This window comes from Coregonus clupeaformis, unplaced genomic scaffold, assembly GCF_020615455.1.
Source record: "Coregonus clupeaformis isolate EN_2021a unplaced genomic scaffold, ASM2061545v1 scaf2113, whole genome shotgun sequence".
NCBI classification, from domain to species: Eukaryota; Metazoa; Chordata; class Actinopteri; order Salmoniformes; family Salmonidae; genus Coregonus; species Coregonus clupeaformis.
The window spans coordinates 5,710-21,792 of NW_025535567.1; the positions used below are offsets into that span (position 1 = coordinate 5,710).

Genomic DNA, 16,083 nt, shown 5'->3' on the forward strand with positions numbered 1-16,083 from the left:
ATTTTGAGATACTATCAACTGTAGCCTACTGTAGTCTGATCAACTGTAGCCTACTAATAACAACCACTGCTGCAGGTAGCGTAGATCCTCTCTGGCCAGGGGAAAGGAAGCGGCAACGTAATGTATTTATAACCATAGCGATGTACTGTATTTATAGCCTAAAACAGGCCCATGTATTTGTTAAGCAAATGTGAACGTGATTAAATTAGATTTATATTCAAACTTCGGGTGACTAGGCAACCTAGACCTTTTCAATCCAAAAATTAATCAATCAACACAATAGTGATTACATACTGTGAGTAACTTTTTATTTACAGATGCAAAGGCATACACGATGCAACCCTGCATAAAGCAAGCTCAGCCCTGTAAGTTCTATTGTCCAATTGCAGTTGTTGTCTCTTTGTCTATGTGAAGGAAAATCGCCACAAAATGTTCCGAATTCATGTGAACAAGTACAAGGTTGCTGCAGTTAGTTTCCCGCTTCGTTTCCCCTGGCCAGAGGGGAGCAGAGCGCATCGGCTTCCCCAGGCTACCTGCAGCCGTGCTTGTTATCATTAGGCTACAGTTGATCAGACTGAAGCACAGATTAATTGTGAACGAGTCGACATACAGTATGAGGCAGATCAGTCTAAACAACAGTACTTTGTCCCTCTTTTCAATGCATTTTTGTGTCAATATTTTGTATTCAACCAAATCAATAGTTCTGAGGCAAATGCCAGCTCGCCACACGTTTGCTGACAGCCCTGCTGTGCTGATCTCTGCAACATGGATAGATGGAAATCGCCACACAATGCTATAAATGAAGAAACATATCCTATACATGTTGTTTTTAGCTGATTACCGGTATTTGGTTTGATGTTGCTACAACTGAGTGAAAGCCTGAAAAGGAAAGCATGTGAGACTTCTTGATGGTTGTACAAGATTGTTGGTCGAAGTTGTAAATGAGAACTTGTTCTCAACTGGCTTACCTGGTTAAATAAAGGTTAAAAAAAAATAAAAAAAAAAGTTGTCATCCCGGTCTTTCCTTCAACTGAGGTTTGAGGCGCTAGACTGCCATCTGGTGGCAAGAAGATGTATGTGAACCACCCCATAAGATATAACTCCCTGCCACAATGTTACAATCTTGAAGGTGTAAGGCTAAAATCATCTCTAGAATAGTTCAGATTAAAGCAGGGGGTAAGAAATTGTTTCTTATATTTATGAGCATATAGTATTTTACAAACAAATTGCAGGCAAAATACAAAAGTAAACACCCAAACCAACAAGCATCTATAATATGCCATTTAGCAGACGCTTTTGCGTGCATACATGTTTTTGTGTATGGTTGGTCCCGGGGATCGAACCCACTACCTTGGCGTTACAAGCGCCGTGCTCTACCAGCTGAGCTACAGAGGACTACATCTCAAAGCAGCTCCAAGTCCATGTCCTACTACAGTCCCCCCAAAATTAAGACATAACATTAAAAAGTGGAGAGAAAAACAATCAAAATCTAAAGTAAATTAAAACCCCAAACTACCTTGATCTGACAACCTGTAAAAACTAGCGATGGGCACGGTTATTAAAATATTCTAACAGATGTTAGTATTCCAATACTTGCAAGAGTATTAACACCAATAAATCATAGGCCTATTTTAAAAATGTAAAGGCTTCGTCTTAATTAAATAAAATGATCTATTGTCGTAGTAAATATATTTGTTATAGTGAATATGGAATATGATATGTTGAGTAAAATGTTGTGCTAAGATCTATTTAGGTCAGGAGCTGGTTATAAGTTCTGTTCCTATCCAATAACAATGGACAAAAGGGTCCTATCTTGTCAGCCTTGTCAGCAGGTGGCCAAGGACAACACCCACGCCATAGGCCTCTCAGTTCTTCCAACTCACGAGTTCTTGCTCTGAGGACACACACACACACACACACACACATCATCACTGTTAAACACACACACACACACACACACACACACACACACACACACACATCATCACTGTTAAACACACACACACACACACACACACAAAAATCCCCTCTTTTAGGTTGAACATTTGAAGACAGAGAACCCGACTCAGAGCCAATGCAACAGTGACACTAGCCTGGAGGGGACCTCGCCCAACTCATCAGGACCAATCAGAAGATCAGAACTACTAGATTCAACCTACTTCATTTATTGCATAAAATGTCTGCACACAATGTTTCGGGGCTCTCTTCAGATAGCTCCCTAAGAGTTTGACGAACGAGTCCGTGCACGCGATTCCAGATATCTTTACCTCTGAATAAACTGCCTTCATTATACCATATCCACCCTGTCCAAAGTCTCTACTTGGTCTCAGTTCTCCATTAAACTTGTGATTATCAACACTATGTGACATTGCTACACACAAGGATATACCATGACATTCTTAATTTAATAAAACAATGTCACAAATTTGAACGTAATTTCAAAACATACACAGGTTTCACTTAGCTTGCTTTTGTTGACGCTACAGTCAGAGGCTCCATGTGTAGCAACGGGAAGTGGGAGTTCTCAAAATCAATGCAAATGAGGAGTAGGCCATAACGAGCAACCTTCAGGTAGGCTGTTTAATCTGAATTGGGCTGTTGTAGACATGGCCAGGGAGCGCAGCAAAATGGCCTCAACTAGCCTAGCTAGCTAACGTTTGGCTGTTTTAGCTAGCATCTTTACATTGATTTGATGCAGTAAAGACATGCACTGCCAGATGGGATGATAGACACTTGTAAATGCCATAGGTTATCTAACTAGCGCGAGTCAGTGGCTACTTTTTATATCTCCCAACTGTGTCGCACACCACCGGTCCCTGCCCCCACAGTTTCTCCCGAGTTGTGCAGGCTGCGCAGCAAACAAGTGTCCACGTTTAAAACTATCCGGATATCCGAAAAAATGTCATGATATTTTTCGAATAGTGAAATTATTTAAAATGTCCATCCCTACTTCAGAATACATTCTAGAGTTTAGAATGGATCTCTGTGACTTTAGAACACATTCTAGAGTTTAGAATGGATCTCTGTGACTTTAGAACACATTCTAGAGTTTAGAATGGATCTCTGTGACTGTAGAACACATTCTAGAGTTTAGAATGGATCTCTGTCACTGTAGAACACATTCTAGAGTTTAGAATGGATCTCTGTGACTGTAGAACACATTCTAGAGTTTAGAATGGATCTGTGTGACTTTAGAAGACATTCTAGAGTTTAGAATGTACTTCTGTGTATGCGGTCCTGTTCCATCTGAGACTTGGCCTTCTTCTTCAGCAGCAGGATGTGTTCAGCAAACTCCCTCACAGCCCCCAGCCCTGCAGCATTGTGGCAGGAGTATTTAGCAGCGTTGATCGCCACCACTGGGGCGTCCCGGGGTACTGCACTCAGCCCAGCCAGGTTCAGACAGTCAACATCTGGTGCATCATTACCTGTAGGAGGGAGAGATGGAGGGTTGAGATAAGTACATTTTCCTATTAAAAAGTATCCATTAGGTGGTTCTGGAAGTATTTTTAGGATGATTAATTAGTATGTTGCAAAAACATAACATAAAAAAACATGCACAAATATGACATGATTTAAGAGAATCATAAAAAAAACTATTTTCTTTTAAGAAATTGATTAAATTGAAATTCGATCCCAAATTCTCCAGGATTTGACTGCTGGCACCTCCCTTCTCACCTTAACCATAAATATTCAGTGACTGGCAGTGGCATGCAAAATTAATGAACAATTCCAGTAGTTTTCTGCAGTGGTAGCCTAGCATACAAGCAGAGGGAAAATAGAGACACTCTTTACAAATGAGCACTAAACCAAACCTGTCTCCCCTTACTAATAGAGGAGCTATTTAAATCAGACAGTTTCCCCCTGTCTCCCCTTACTAATAGAGGAGCTATTTAATCAGACAGTTTCCCCCTGTCTCCCCTTACTAATAGAGGAGCTATTTAATCAGACAGTTTCCCCCTGTCTCCCCTTACTAATAGAGGAGCTATTTAATCATGCAAGTTATTTAATCAGTGAAGAACTTACAATCACTTCCTGGCATGAGAGAACAGAGGGATGAGAGGAGAGAGATGGAGGGGTGATTGGATAGAGAGATGAAGGGGTGAGAAGAGAGAGAAATGGAGGGGTGAAACAGTGAATGAGGAGATACTGTTCCATAACAGGGCATTGAGCTCTCCCTCGCCCTCCATTTGGCAAATATGACCATAACTCTATCCTCCTGATTCCTGCTTACAGGCAAAAACTAAAGCAGGAAGCACCAGTGACTCTGTCAATAAAGAAGTGGTCAGATGATGCAGATGCTAAGCTACAGGACTGTTTTGCTAGCACAGACTGGAATATGTTCCGGGATTCTTCCGATGGCATTGAGGAGTATACCACATCAGTCACTGGCTTCATCAATAAGTGCATCGATGACGTCGTCCCCACAGTGACTGTACGTACATACCCCAACCAGAAGCCATGGATTACAGGCAACATCCGCACTGAGCTAAAGGGTAGAGCTGCTGCTTTCAAGGAGCGGGGCTCTAACCTGGACGCTTATAAGAAATCCCGCTATGCCCTCCGACGAACCATCAAACAGGCAAAGCGTCAATACAGGACTAAGATTGAGTCGTACTACACCGGCTCCGACGCTCGTCAGATGTGGCAGGGCTTGCAAACTATTACAGACTACAAAGGGAAGCACAGCCGCAAGCTGCCCATTGACACGAGCCTACCAGACGATCTAAATTAAATCTATGCTCACTTCGAGGCAAGCAACACTGAAGCATGCATAAGAGCATCAGCTGTTCCGGATGACTGTGCGATCACGACATTTAAACAGGTCAACATTCACAAGGCCCCTATTTTACGCTGCTGATACTCTCTGTTTATTATCTATGCATAGTCACTTTAACTCTACCTATCTATTTTTTACTTAACACTTATTTTTCTTAAAACTGCATTGTTGGTTAAGGGCTTGTAAGTAAGCATTTCACGATTTGATTTGAGTGTTTGACCATGCCAATTACAATCAAGTTCAATCTGCAGGTTCAACTGGTTCAAACTTCACTGTTGACATTTACTGTCTGAGTTTCATTGATACGTGGTTATCAAACACCCCTGCTACGGTCACATTCCTGAGAGATATCTAGCCTATTCTACCTTTCCATCTCAGAAGGGCTCCAAATAAAGATCTTCATACGTTTTGATTGACATGAACCAGTCTTGTAAGAACTTGTTCTCAACGGCTATGGTAAATAAAGTGAAAAAAAATAAAAACACACAAGTATTACTCAAAATAGAAGGTTAAGAACCTTGAGATTCCATTATATTTAAAACTGTGCTATATAACTAAAATGCATTAGTAGTAGTATTCGTAATAGTAACAGTAGTAGTAAATTGTTAAATGAAAAGAATAGTGAGTTTACCCATATAGGCGACCTCCTTCCAGTCCAGATCCCTGTCGTCCATCATGGCTTTGACCTCACCTTGGATGTCCTTGCCCAGCTGCCTGACCTCGCAGCCTGTCCTCTGGGACAGCTTGTCAGCCAGGGCCTTGGTCTGGGGGTCCTCACTGGAGGATATCAAGATCACCTGGAGGAGAGACAAAATACAGTTTTCATATTGAGACGGCCTGGTTACGCATCCACCATCGTTTCTGGAACTGACCGTGGGTGAAGACAATAGCCTAGCCAGCACAGTACGGTTCGGGTCAATAATGTGAATAAGGATGTCATTTGAGATGTGTCCTTAGAGGGTATGAGGAAACTCAAACAAATAATGTCATATGACAGTTAAAGTAAATAGTAGCCTATGTGTGTGTGTTTAATGGGCGGTGGTTTCAGTGATAAGGTATGGGCTAAATCTAGATATACCAGGAGCAGACGGTGTGAAACATCCTGTTCTGTTAAGCAACCTAACTGGTTTTACATAACTTAATGTATCCTTAATACTGCCACAAAGCCAAAACAAGGGAAGCCAGGTAGCCTAGCAGCTAAGAGCGTTGAGCCAGTAACCAAAAGGTTGCTGGTCCGAATCCCCGAGCGGACTAGGTGAAAAATCTGTCAGTGTGCCCTTGACCAAGGCACTTAACCCTAATTGCTCCTGTAAATCGCTCTGGCTAAATGACAAATGTAAAATGATTGGATTAATGCTTTTCTTTTGAGATTTTATAGTAGCTTAATGCTGCTTCAAGTTGAACATGTTATGTGAGGTTAACTGTCACTGCCCAGAAAGAATGGTGTGTCAGCTATGACATGACACCTTGAGTTTGATTTTTTATTTGATTTTGGTTATTAAACTGCAGTTGGTGGAGTGGATTTACAGTGCATTCGGAAAGTATTCAGAGCCCTTCCCTTTTTCCACATTTTGTTACGTTACAGCCTTATTCTAAAATTGATTAAATTAAACATTTTCCTCATCAATCTACACACAATACCCCATAATGACAAAGCGAAAAAAGGGTTCTCTAAATTTTAGCAAATGTGTTACAAATAAAAAAAGACACTTATTTACGTAAGTATTCAGACCCTTTGCTATGAGACTCAAATTGAGCTCAGGTGCATCCTGTTTCCATTGATCATCCTTGAGATGTTTCTACAACTTGATTGGAGTCCACCTGTGGTAAATTCAATTGATTGGACATGATTTGGAAAGACACACACCTGTCTATATAAGGTCCCACAGTTGACAGTGCATGTCAGAGCAAAAACCAAGCCATGAGGTCAAAGGAATTGTCGGTAGAGCTCCCGAGACAGGATTGTGTCGAGGTACAGATCTGGGCAAGGGTGCCAAAAAATGTCTGCAGCATTGAAGGTCCCCAGGAACACAGTGGCCTCCATCATTGTTAAATGGAAGAAGTTTGGAACCACCAAGACTCTTCCTAGAGCTGTCCGCCCGGCCAAACTGAGCAATCTGGGTAGAAGGGCCTTGGTCAGGGAGGTGACCAAGAACCAGATGGTTACTCTGACAGAGCTCCGAAGTTCGTCTGTGGAGATGGGAGAACCTTCCAGAAGGACAACCATCTCTGCAGCACTCCACCAATCAGGCATTTATGGTAGAGTGGCCAGACAGAAGACACTCTTCAGTAAAAGGCACAGGACAGCCCACTTGGAGTTTTCCCAAAAAGCACCTAAAGGACTCTTAGACCATGAGAAACAAGATTCTCTGGTCTGATAAAACCAAGATTGAACTCTTTGGCCTGAATGCCAACGTCATGTCTGGAGGAAACCTGGCACCATCCCTACGGTGAAGCATGGTGGTGGCAGCATCATGCTGTAGGGGATGTTTTTCAGAGACAGGAAGATTATTCAGGATGGAGGGAAAGATGAACGGAGTGAAGTACAGAGAGATCCTTGATGACAACCTGCTCCAGAGCGCTCAGGACCTCAGACTGGGGCGAAGGTTCACCTTCCAACAGGACAACGGCCCTAAGCACACAGCCAAGACAATGCAGGAGTGGCTTCGGGACAAGTCTCTGAATGTCCTTGAGTGGCCCAGCCAGAGCCCGGACTTGAACCCAATCGAACATCTCTGGAGAGACCTGAAAATAGCTGTGCAGTGACGCTCCCCATCCAACCTGACAGAGCTTGAGAGGATCTGCAGACATGAATGGGAGAAACTCCCCAAATACAGGTGTGCCAAGCTTGTAGCGTCATACCCAAGAAGACTCAAGGCTGTAATCGCTGCCAAAGGTGCTTCAACAAAGTACAGGGTCTGAATACTTATGTAAATGTGATATATTTATTTTGTATACATCTGCTAAAAATTCTAAAAACCTGTTTTTGCTATGTCATTATGGGGTACTGAGTGTAGATTTAGGGGAAATCAATTATTTAATCCATTTTAGAATACGTCTAACCTAACCATGTGGAAAAAGTCAAGGGGTCTGAATACTTTCTGAATGCAATGTACATGACTAGGCTGCTCAACCAGAATCATAGATGACTAGGCTGCTTAACCAGAATCATAGATGACTAGGCTGCTTAACCAGTGAGCTAGGGACTACCACTTCTGTCTTACCCTTAGAACTGACGGTCTCCCAAAACATATGTATTTTAAAGTTGTCTTTTTTTGTGTTGATGATTTTCTTGTGCATAGTGTATTTATGTGAATTGTGTCATACTTCAGCATCAGTTGCCATTGATACTTTGTAATGTCGAATTTGTAAAAGAAACCATTCAAATGTTCTGTATTGTACCTCCACCCCCTCTCTCTGCAGCATGCGGATACCCATGGTATCTCTGGTGTTGACTGAGACCATCTCCTCTCCAGAGACAGAGATGAGGACGCGGCCATCAGTCAGACAGCCTGAGATGTTACACAGCAGCAGGCGCACCACCTCAGGCTTGTCCAGGCCAAAGTAACCAAACCTGGAGAGGAACAACACAACACACAGGGAAATACATTTGGAGAATCACTCCTCTGTGTTACAGCATTGTGTTGCTTTACCACAAAATCGAATTTAAAGTGCATTCAAATAGCATTCAAGTAAACATTTTCAGAGAGAGAACTTGAAGCTCTAGGTCAGTGATTTCAGACTACCTCAGTACTCTCTGTTCTGCCACGGGCCAGTCGATATCAACATCAATATCCACACTGTACTCTGGCAGCATCTCATAGTAAGCCCACTTTCCCCCCTGTGAAAGACAACACAAGAGAAAGGGCATTTCTATTAACATTCAATCAACACCAGTTGACAACAGAATATGTAGTAGTATCACAGATCAGTCCATCTCTCAGTGTGTATTTTGTTTCTAGACAAGCGCACGTCCACTGAATGAATAAACTTTATTGATCCCAGTAAGGAAATAAGCTTAGTCACCACCAACAGCAGAGATAAACATCTGGGCACGTATCTAGGATCAGGTCCTCCCTGTCCATATAATCTTATTCATTGTGATCGTGTTAGAAGTGGATATTTGTTAATAATATCATAGTCACTACGGCATACAGAGTGATATTGTTGGGGAATGTTACTAATAAACGAATGAAGAGGAATTTCTCTCACACACACACACACTACAGGCTCTCCTAGGCTGAACATGCAATAATGAATTGAGGAACTATTGACTGTGACCAACTAATAACCAGGCTGATGAAGCCTTAAGAACCAATCCTTGTTTAAACTTTAATAACAGCATAATACTGAAGTTCAGATGGTCTCCTCACTATTCTTTCAAAACTGATCCTAGACCAGCACTACTTCCTGAGTCGCTTTGTGAATATGGGCCATGATGGGGCATGGTGACAGTTACTTGCAGTACGCCTTTCTCGATAAGGGCTCTGGTGGAGAAATAGAAAGATCCGTTCTCACACAGCTCTCCATCCCAGTCCTGTCTCCGGAGCCTGTTGGATGGATCCAGGTTGAGAGGCTGGGTGGCTACACTACCTGAAGAGGAGAGAGAACACATAATATGAGTTAATAGGTTATAACTAGAAACCAGACTACTTCCTGGTCAGGAGAAAAACTCACTTGTTTAATCACCCCCCATCTCTCTATTGTGATAGACAGTCACGTGGTCAGGAAAAAAATCCTGACCCTACTTTTAAAGTAGCCTTGGGGTGTTTTTTCCCCACACAGATTAAACCTAATCCTGAACTAAAAATAATTTTCAATGTTACTCCATTGACCTTGCTTCTTAATCCAGCACTATGGTTAATCTGTATCCGGGAAACCGTGCCTAAGTGTAAGGCCCTAAACATAACACAAGGCCATCCCGTACCTCCTTTCTTGACCTCCTGCCAGCGGAAGTGGTGTCGTCGGACCACGGAGAAGACGGACTGGCAGCCCTGGTTGGTGATCATCTCCAGGGCCTCCTTCAGGTGGAAGGGGTGCAGGCAGGGAGACGTGGCCTGGATGTGACAGATCACATTCACCTCTGGAGGAGGACAACACACAGCAGACTATGAGATACCATTTGAGATCAGATGAGTATGTGAAAACGGTAATAATCTTGTATATGCTGCCACTGTTGTCAACTGTAGCTATGGAGTGGGTCCCACTTTATTGGGATAATCCCAAATGTTGCCTCATAGATCACAATGAACAAGACTACATGGACAGGTGGGACCTGATCCTAGATCAGTATTCCTACTCTGAGATGCTTGATACATGCCGCCCCAGATCCTTAGTCTAGCTAGTGGATAAACATGTTCTGCATATATTCCATTAACGGCTGACATCTATAACAAAGCGACTGCCAAACGGTCATTACAAACGATTGTGAAATGTCAAAGAGGGTGTGGTTCTGTCACAATAAATGATAACCAACGTTGACACTTCCCTGTTGCTATGTCATAAAGTGAATCTCAATTGTATTTCCTTGATTCCTCACGCCTCCTCCTTGTCACAGCACATTGGAGCAGAAGATCTGAGGTTCCTCCACTCAGATATCCTCCACTAATGCATTTTGAGAAGGAGGCAAGGAGAGAGGACATGAGGAATCAAGGAAATACAATTGAGATTCACCCCCTACCTGGGTTTAATCTAGCGAATTCCTGGATGGTGTCCAGAGAGCTGGATGAGTCTTTGGACACCTCTGGGCTCCTGCGGTGAACCTGAGCTCCCCATGCCTTGGCCACCTTCTCAATGTCATCATGGTCAGTTGATACCCACACACTGGGAGAAAGAACAGAAGAAGTTGATTCCTCAGGCTTTGTAACAAGTAGGCTACATCAGTGCAATCCAGTCTTGTGTGGCCAAGCCCAAGCCAGGGGGTTCATTCAGAGACAGTACACTAACTTTCAAATAACAATATTATCCATCCACCCAAAACAAGAATGTCAACATGCTTTCCCACATTTAAAAATATTACAGTTTACTATAGAATACTACAATACTTACTATAGAATTCTGTAATAAACTATAGTATACTGTAGAATAATATACTACACACTGTAGTATCCCTTGATCATGTGTAGTACTTAGTAGAGAATGTTGTAGTGTACTGTAGAATACTATAGTAAATACTACAGTAGTATCTGCAAAAAAACACTGTAGCAAATGCTACAGTAATGTCCGCAAAAACACCACCCTTTTTAACTATAGTAAATACTACAGTAATTTGCATATACCCTGCCCATTCACCTCCCATATCCCAATTTGTGGTCCTCTGTAGCTCAGCTGGTAGAGCACGGCGCTTGTAACGACAAGGTAGTGGGTTCGATCCCCGGGACCACCCATACACAAAAATGTATGCACGCATGACTGTAAGTCGCTTTGGATAAAAGCGTCTGCTAAATGGCATGGCATATTAATTTGTGCCACCCATAAGTGAGAAACCTACATGCCAAGTATAGACCATCTATTGTGTTCCCTACAGGTAGAAAAGAGCAGAAGCACTGACCTATCTGTTCACACTCCAGTCCTATCTACAGGTTATGGAAAATAGGTTTAGTAGGTTTCCTCAAGGAGAAAGCCCTCACTTCTATGTCAAAGATATTAAAACAAAAACACTAGTAAATACTACAGTATACTACAGTCCGCAAAAACACTACAGTAAATACTACAGTATACTACATTGCGCAATCACAGCTATAGTATACTACAGCATGTAAACTATAGTTAACTGTAAATAATACAGTATACTACAGTAAAGTCCGCAAAAACAATACAGTGAATACTATAGTGTTTATATCATAGTATACTAGTATTTTTTCATGTGGGTTGTATGTAGCTAGCCTACCAAGCTTCTATCAAAGCAACTCCATATACTCTAGTTAGATTGAAAGACATTTGACTATTAGATTGAACTGAATTACCTGTCAAACTGTTTGGAGTCCACTGCAGCTCTCAGAACCCATCCAATGAGGGGGACACCGGCTAGCATTTTGATATTCTTCAGGGGGATCCCCTTACTACCTCCCCGTCGCGAGGATCAGGGCTGCAATGTGTCTCTTCTCACCGCTGTCTTTGATAATCTTTGCTTTTCTGTCAATCACATCTTCGATGCCCGATAGCTTACGCTTTCTTGCAGCGGCCATTGTAAAGGGTCACTCAGTATCCGGGTGGGAGGATAAGAAGACGTGGCGGTATCACTGTTACAGCTAGCTAACTAGTAACGTTAGCGGGAGCTATGGAAGGCAGTCGGCTGATGTATCTAGCTAGCTACTTTTTGTGTTGTAACTCACTGTAGCTAGCTGGGTATTTAGGTTACAATATCTACTACTGACTACACGGTGTGAAGGACGGCCTATTAATCCTACAAATATTACATTTATACACAGAAAAAGTGGCCTATTATGATATTTCATTGGGCTACGAAATCAGCAAGAACGTCAACATATAATTGTACCGTAATGATTGAGGTTAATGCGCAAACAACTACGATGGCTATCAATATTATCGATAGGACGATATCTGAGGTGCAAAATGGTAGAAGCATGTCCAATGTATATCTTCTCAATCACAGAGCTCCAGGTTTCAATATTGCAAAAAATAATGCAAATGTACTCACCATGGACAGCAATTTAATTGCGCTAGCCAACCAAACAGCAGTACTTACGGTAAAATATGTTACTATTTCTAGCCGGCTCTGATGATGGAAAATAACAGGGTACAACAAAGATTTGTATAGCTAACCCAAGATAGACCAGGGCCTGTCGTTCATAGAACAAGCAAGGTTCTAGCATGTATTAGCATAGCTAAACAACACCATTTTTTGAAACTTTGGCAAAGGGTAAAGTCTACAAAACGCAGTACATTCTGTTTGTTACGGATTCTAGTTTTGGAAACAGAAAACTGTATGGCGATCAAATGTTTCATCTAGTGATGTTACGTCTGATACCGGAGCTCTGAGGCATGCATCGAAATCAAGTTTACTTCGAATCAGTGTGCCGATATCGCTTTATCAGAAGCACGTGATCAATTACGCCCGAAGCTTTGTTTTGTCGAACAACCCGATTGGTTTGGTATTGATTTCGGTAGAATAGGAAAGGGCTTATTTTGACCAGCAGGTGCAACTAGTGTACACCGTCTTGATCAACGCCTCGTGTAATGAACCTATTTTCGACACAATTGTCTGGAAATGCTAAATGCTTCAGGAATCTTCGTTTCCCCATCGCTAGCTTCATCGATTAGTAAATGTGCAAATTTCGGCCCAAAATCCATCTCGCTCCATCTTCTCCCACTGCCGGGCACTGAGCATCCTCTCATCACCATATTTGGTAGTGAGTGTAAACGCCAAATGGATGCTTCACATTTATACATCCGGTGAAATATCTGGCTTATTATTCTACAGTGGAGTAAAGTACTTAAGTCAAAATATTTTAAAGTACTACTTAAATAGTTTTTGGGGGTATTTGTACTTTACTATTTATATTTGACAACTTTTACTTGTACTTCACTACATTCCTTATGAAGCAAATATAGTACTTTTTACTCCATACATTTTCCTTGACACCCAAAAGTACTCATTACATTTTGAATGCTTAGCAGGACAGAAAAAATTGTCCAATTCACGCGCTTATCAAGAGAACATCCCTGGTCATCCCTACTGCCTATGATCTGGCGGACTCACTAAACACACATGCTTCATTTGTAAATTATGTCTGAGCGTTGGAGTGTGTCCCTCCCTGGCTTTCAGTACCTTTTCCACCACTGTTATTCTATCTGTGGTACAAATGTTTTTATTTTTCCTGCTTTTACTCAGTAGTAGCAACATAAAACCAACTACCGGTAAACAGCGACAAAAAACAAACCACATACAATATGTTAAATGGGAAAACAGTTTGAACTAGTTCCAAAGTCAGAGACATGGTTCGATAATGGACAAACTGTCTACAAACTCGCACACTCACTACATAAAAATCACTCTGATTGGGATATATGTAGCATAACTGGGAAGCTCGTGTTGTCATTGAAGTGCAGAGATATGGTAAATCTCATTAAGGTATGTGCATTACAAATATACAGTCAATAACACATCTGCAAATGCTGGCATATTCAATAAGCTCCTGATATGACCGCTTCAGCAAGATATTTCCTACCATTACTAATTTTTAACAGAGAAATCAGTCTCCTTAGAGACCGTCAAAAATTGCCAATGCCGACTATATTTCAAGTCGTCACGGCGGGGTATTGGGTAAAGTTTTCAACTAGCAATAATCGCGCCTCGGATAAACCTCATCGGCTACGATACTGCCACTGCGCAAAGCTGATTAACCAGTTGAAAAAGGCAAGGTAGCCACCACGGAGGATACAATTTACGGAGACGGTTCACAATAACGTCGCGGTACAATGTGGTGCTAATTTGTGTGCAATCGTAATATATTAGGACCAAAATGTGTGCAAAACGTTTCGATAACCCAAGGTGTGCATAGTTTGTATTTAAAAAATAATAATGTAGCTAGCATACCGCAATGCATGATGGGATGTGAAACATTCCATTGTCATGGGTTCGTGTTATATAAGATCCTTGGAACGTCCCTACCCCATTGAAGTTGACGTTTAAACGGGTTAAGGTTAAGGGTTAGAGTTTAGGGTAGGGACGTCCCAAGGATTTCGGATAGCACTGACCAATTGTCATGTAAAAGTACGATTGCATTGAACTGATCTAGATACCATGGGGGCCAACAAGGATCTGCAGGCAGTACGTCGCCGGGGTGGATCCTAACAAGATGTGGAAGTGTTTAGAACAGTAGTAGAAAATTGTGTCTGTAGTCAGTGGTGTAAACTACTTAAGTAAAAATACTTTAAAGTACTACTTAAGTATTTTTTTTTAGGGTATCTGTACTTTACTTTCAATTCATATTTGTGACTACTTTTACTTTACTACATTCCTTAAGAAAATATTGCACTTTTTACACCATACATTTTCCTTGACACCCAAAAGTACTCATTACATTTTTATTCTTAGCAGGTCAGGAAAATTGTCCAATTCACGCACTATCAACTGAACATCCCTGGTCATACCTACTGCCTCTGATCTGGCAGACTCACTAAAACACAAATACTTTGTTTGTAATTGATCAAATCAAATCAAATAATTGTATTGGCCACATGCGCCGAATACAACAGGTGCAGACATTACAGTGAAATGCTTAATTACAGCCCTTAACCAACAGTGCATTTATTTTTAATAAAAAAGTAGAATAAAACAACAAAAAAGTGTTGAGAAAAAAAGAGCAGAAGTAAAATAAAATAACAGTAGGGAGGCTATATATACAGGGGGGTACCGGTGCAGAGTCAATGTGCGGGGGCACCGGCTAGTTGAGGTAGTTGAAGTAATATGTACATGTGGGTAGAGTTAAAGTGACTATGCATAAATAATTGACAGAGTAGCAGCAGCGTAAAAAGATGGAGTGGGGGGGCAGTGCAAATAGTCTGGGTAGCCATGATTAGCTATTCAGGAGTCTTATGGCTTGGGGGTAGAAGCTGTTGAGAAGTCTTTTGGACCTAGACTTGGCACTCCTGTACCGCTTGCCGTGCGGTAGCAGAGAGAACAGTCTATGACTAGGGTGGCTGGAGTCTTTGACAATTTTTAGGGCCTTCCTCTGACACCGCCTGGTATAGAGGTATGGATGGCAGGAAGCTTGGCCCCAGTGAAGTACTGGGCCGTACGCACTACCCTCTGTAGTGCCTTGCGGTCGGAGGCCAAGCAGTTGCCATACCAGGCGGTGATGCAACCAGTCAGGATGCTCTCGATGGTGCAGCTGTAGAATTTTTTGAGGATCTGAGGACCCATGCCAAATCTTTTCAGTCTCCTGAGGGGGAATAGGCTTTGTCGTGCCCTCTTCACGACTGTCTTGGTGTGTTTGGACCATGATAGTTCGTTGGAACTTGAAGCTCTCAACCTGTTCCACTACAGCCCCGTCGATGAGAATGGGGGCGTGCTCAGTCCTCTTTTTTTTCCTGTAGTCCACAATCATCTCCTTTGTCTTGGTCACGTTGAGGGAGAGGTTGTTATCCTGGCACCACACGGCCAGGTCTCTGACCTCCTCCCTATAGGCTGTCTCATCGTTGTCGGTGGTCAGGCATACCACTGTTGTGTCGTCGGCAAACTTAATGATGGTGTCGGAGTCGTGCCTGGCCATGCAGTCATGGGTGAACAGGGAGTACAGGAGGGGACTGAGCACGCACCCCTGAGGGGCCCCCGTGTTGAG

General features: G+C 42.2%; 1 protein-coding gene and 1 non-coding gene across 2 annotated transcripts; both read right to left on the reverse strand.

Annotated features, from left to right (window-relative positions):
- Positions 1-2,566: 2,566 nt before the first annotated feature.
- Positions 2,567-12,435, reverse strand: LOC121557235 (N-acylneuraminate cytidylyltransferase). Its single transcript, XM_041871075.2, is given in 9 exon segments — positions 2,567-3,425; positions 5,409-5,574; positions 8,180-8,351; positions 8,524-8,618; positions 9,237-9,370; positions 9,705-9,860; positions 10,458-10,600; positions 11,743-11,849; positions 11,851-12,435. Coding segments are annotated over 9 exon segments (1,302 nt in total). The 5' UTR covers positions 11,965-12,435; the 3' UTR covers positions 2,567-3,210.
- A 1,561-nt stretch (positions 12,436-13,996) lies between these two features.
- Positions 13,997-14,137, reverse strand: LOC121557240. Its single transcript, XR_005998336.1, has one exon. It is a non-coding gene; the product is annotated as a U4 spliceosomal RNA (small nuclear RNA).
- Positions 14,138-16,083: the final 1,946 nt, after the last annotated feature.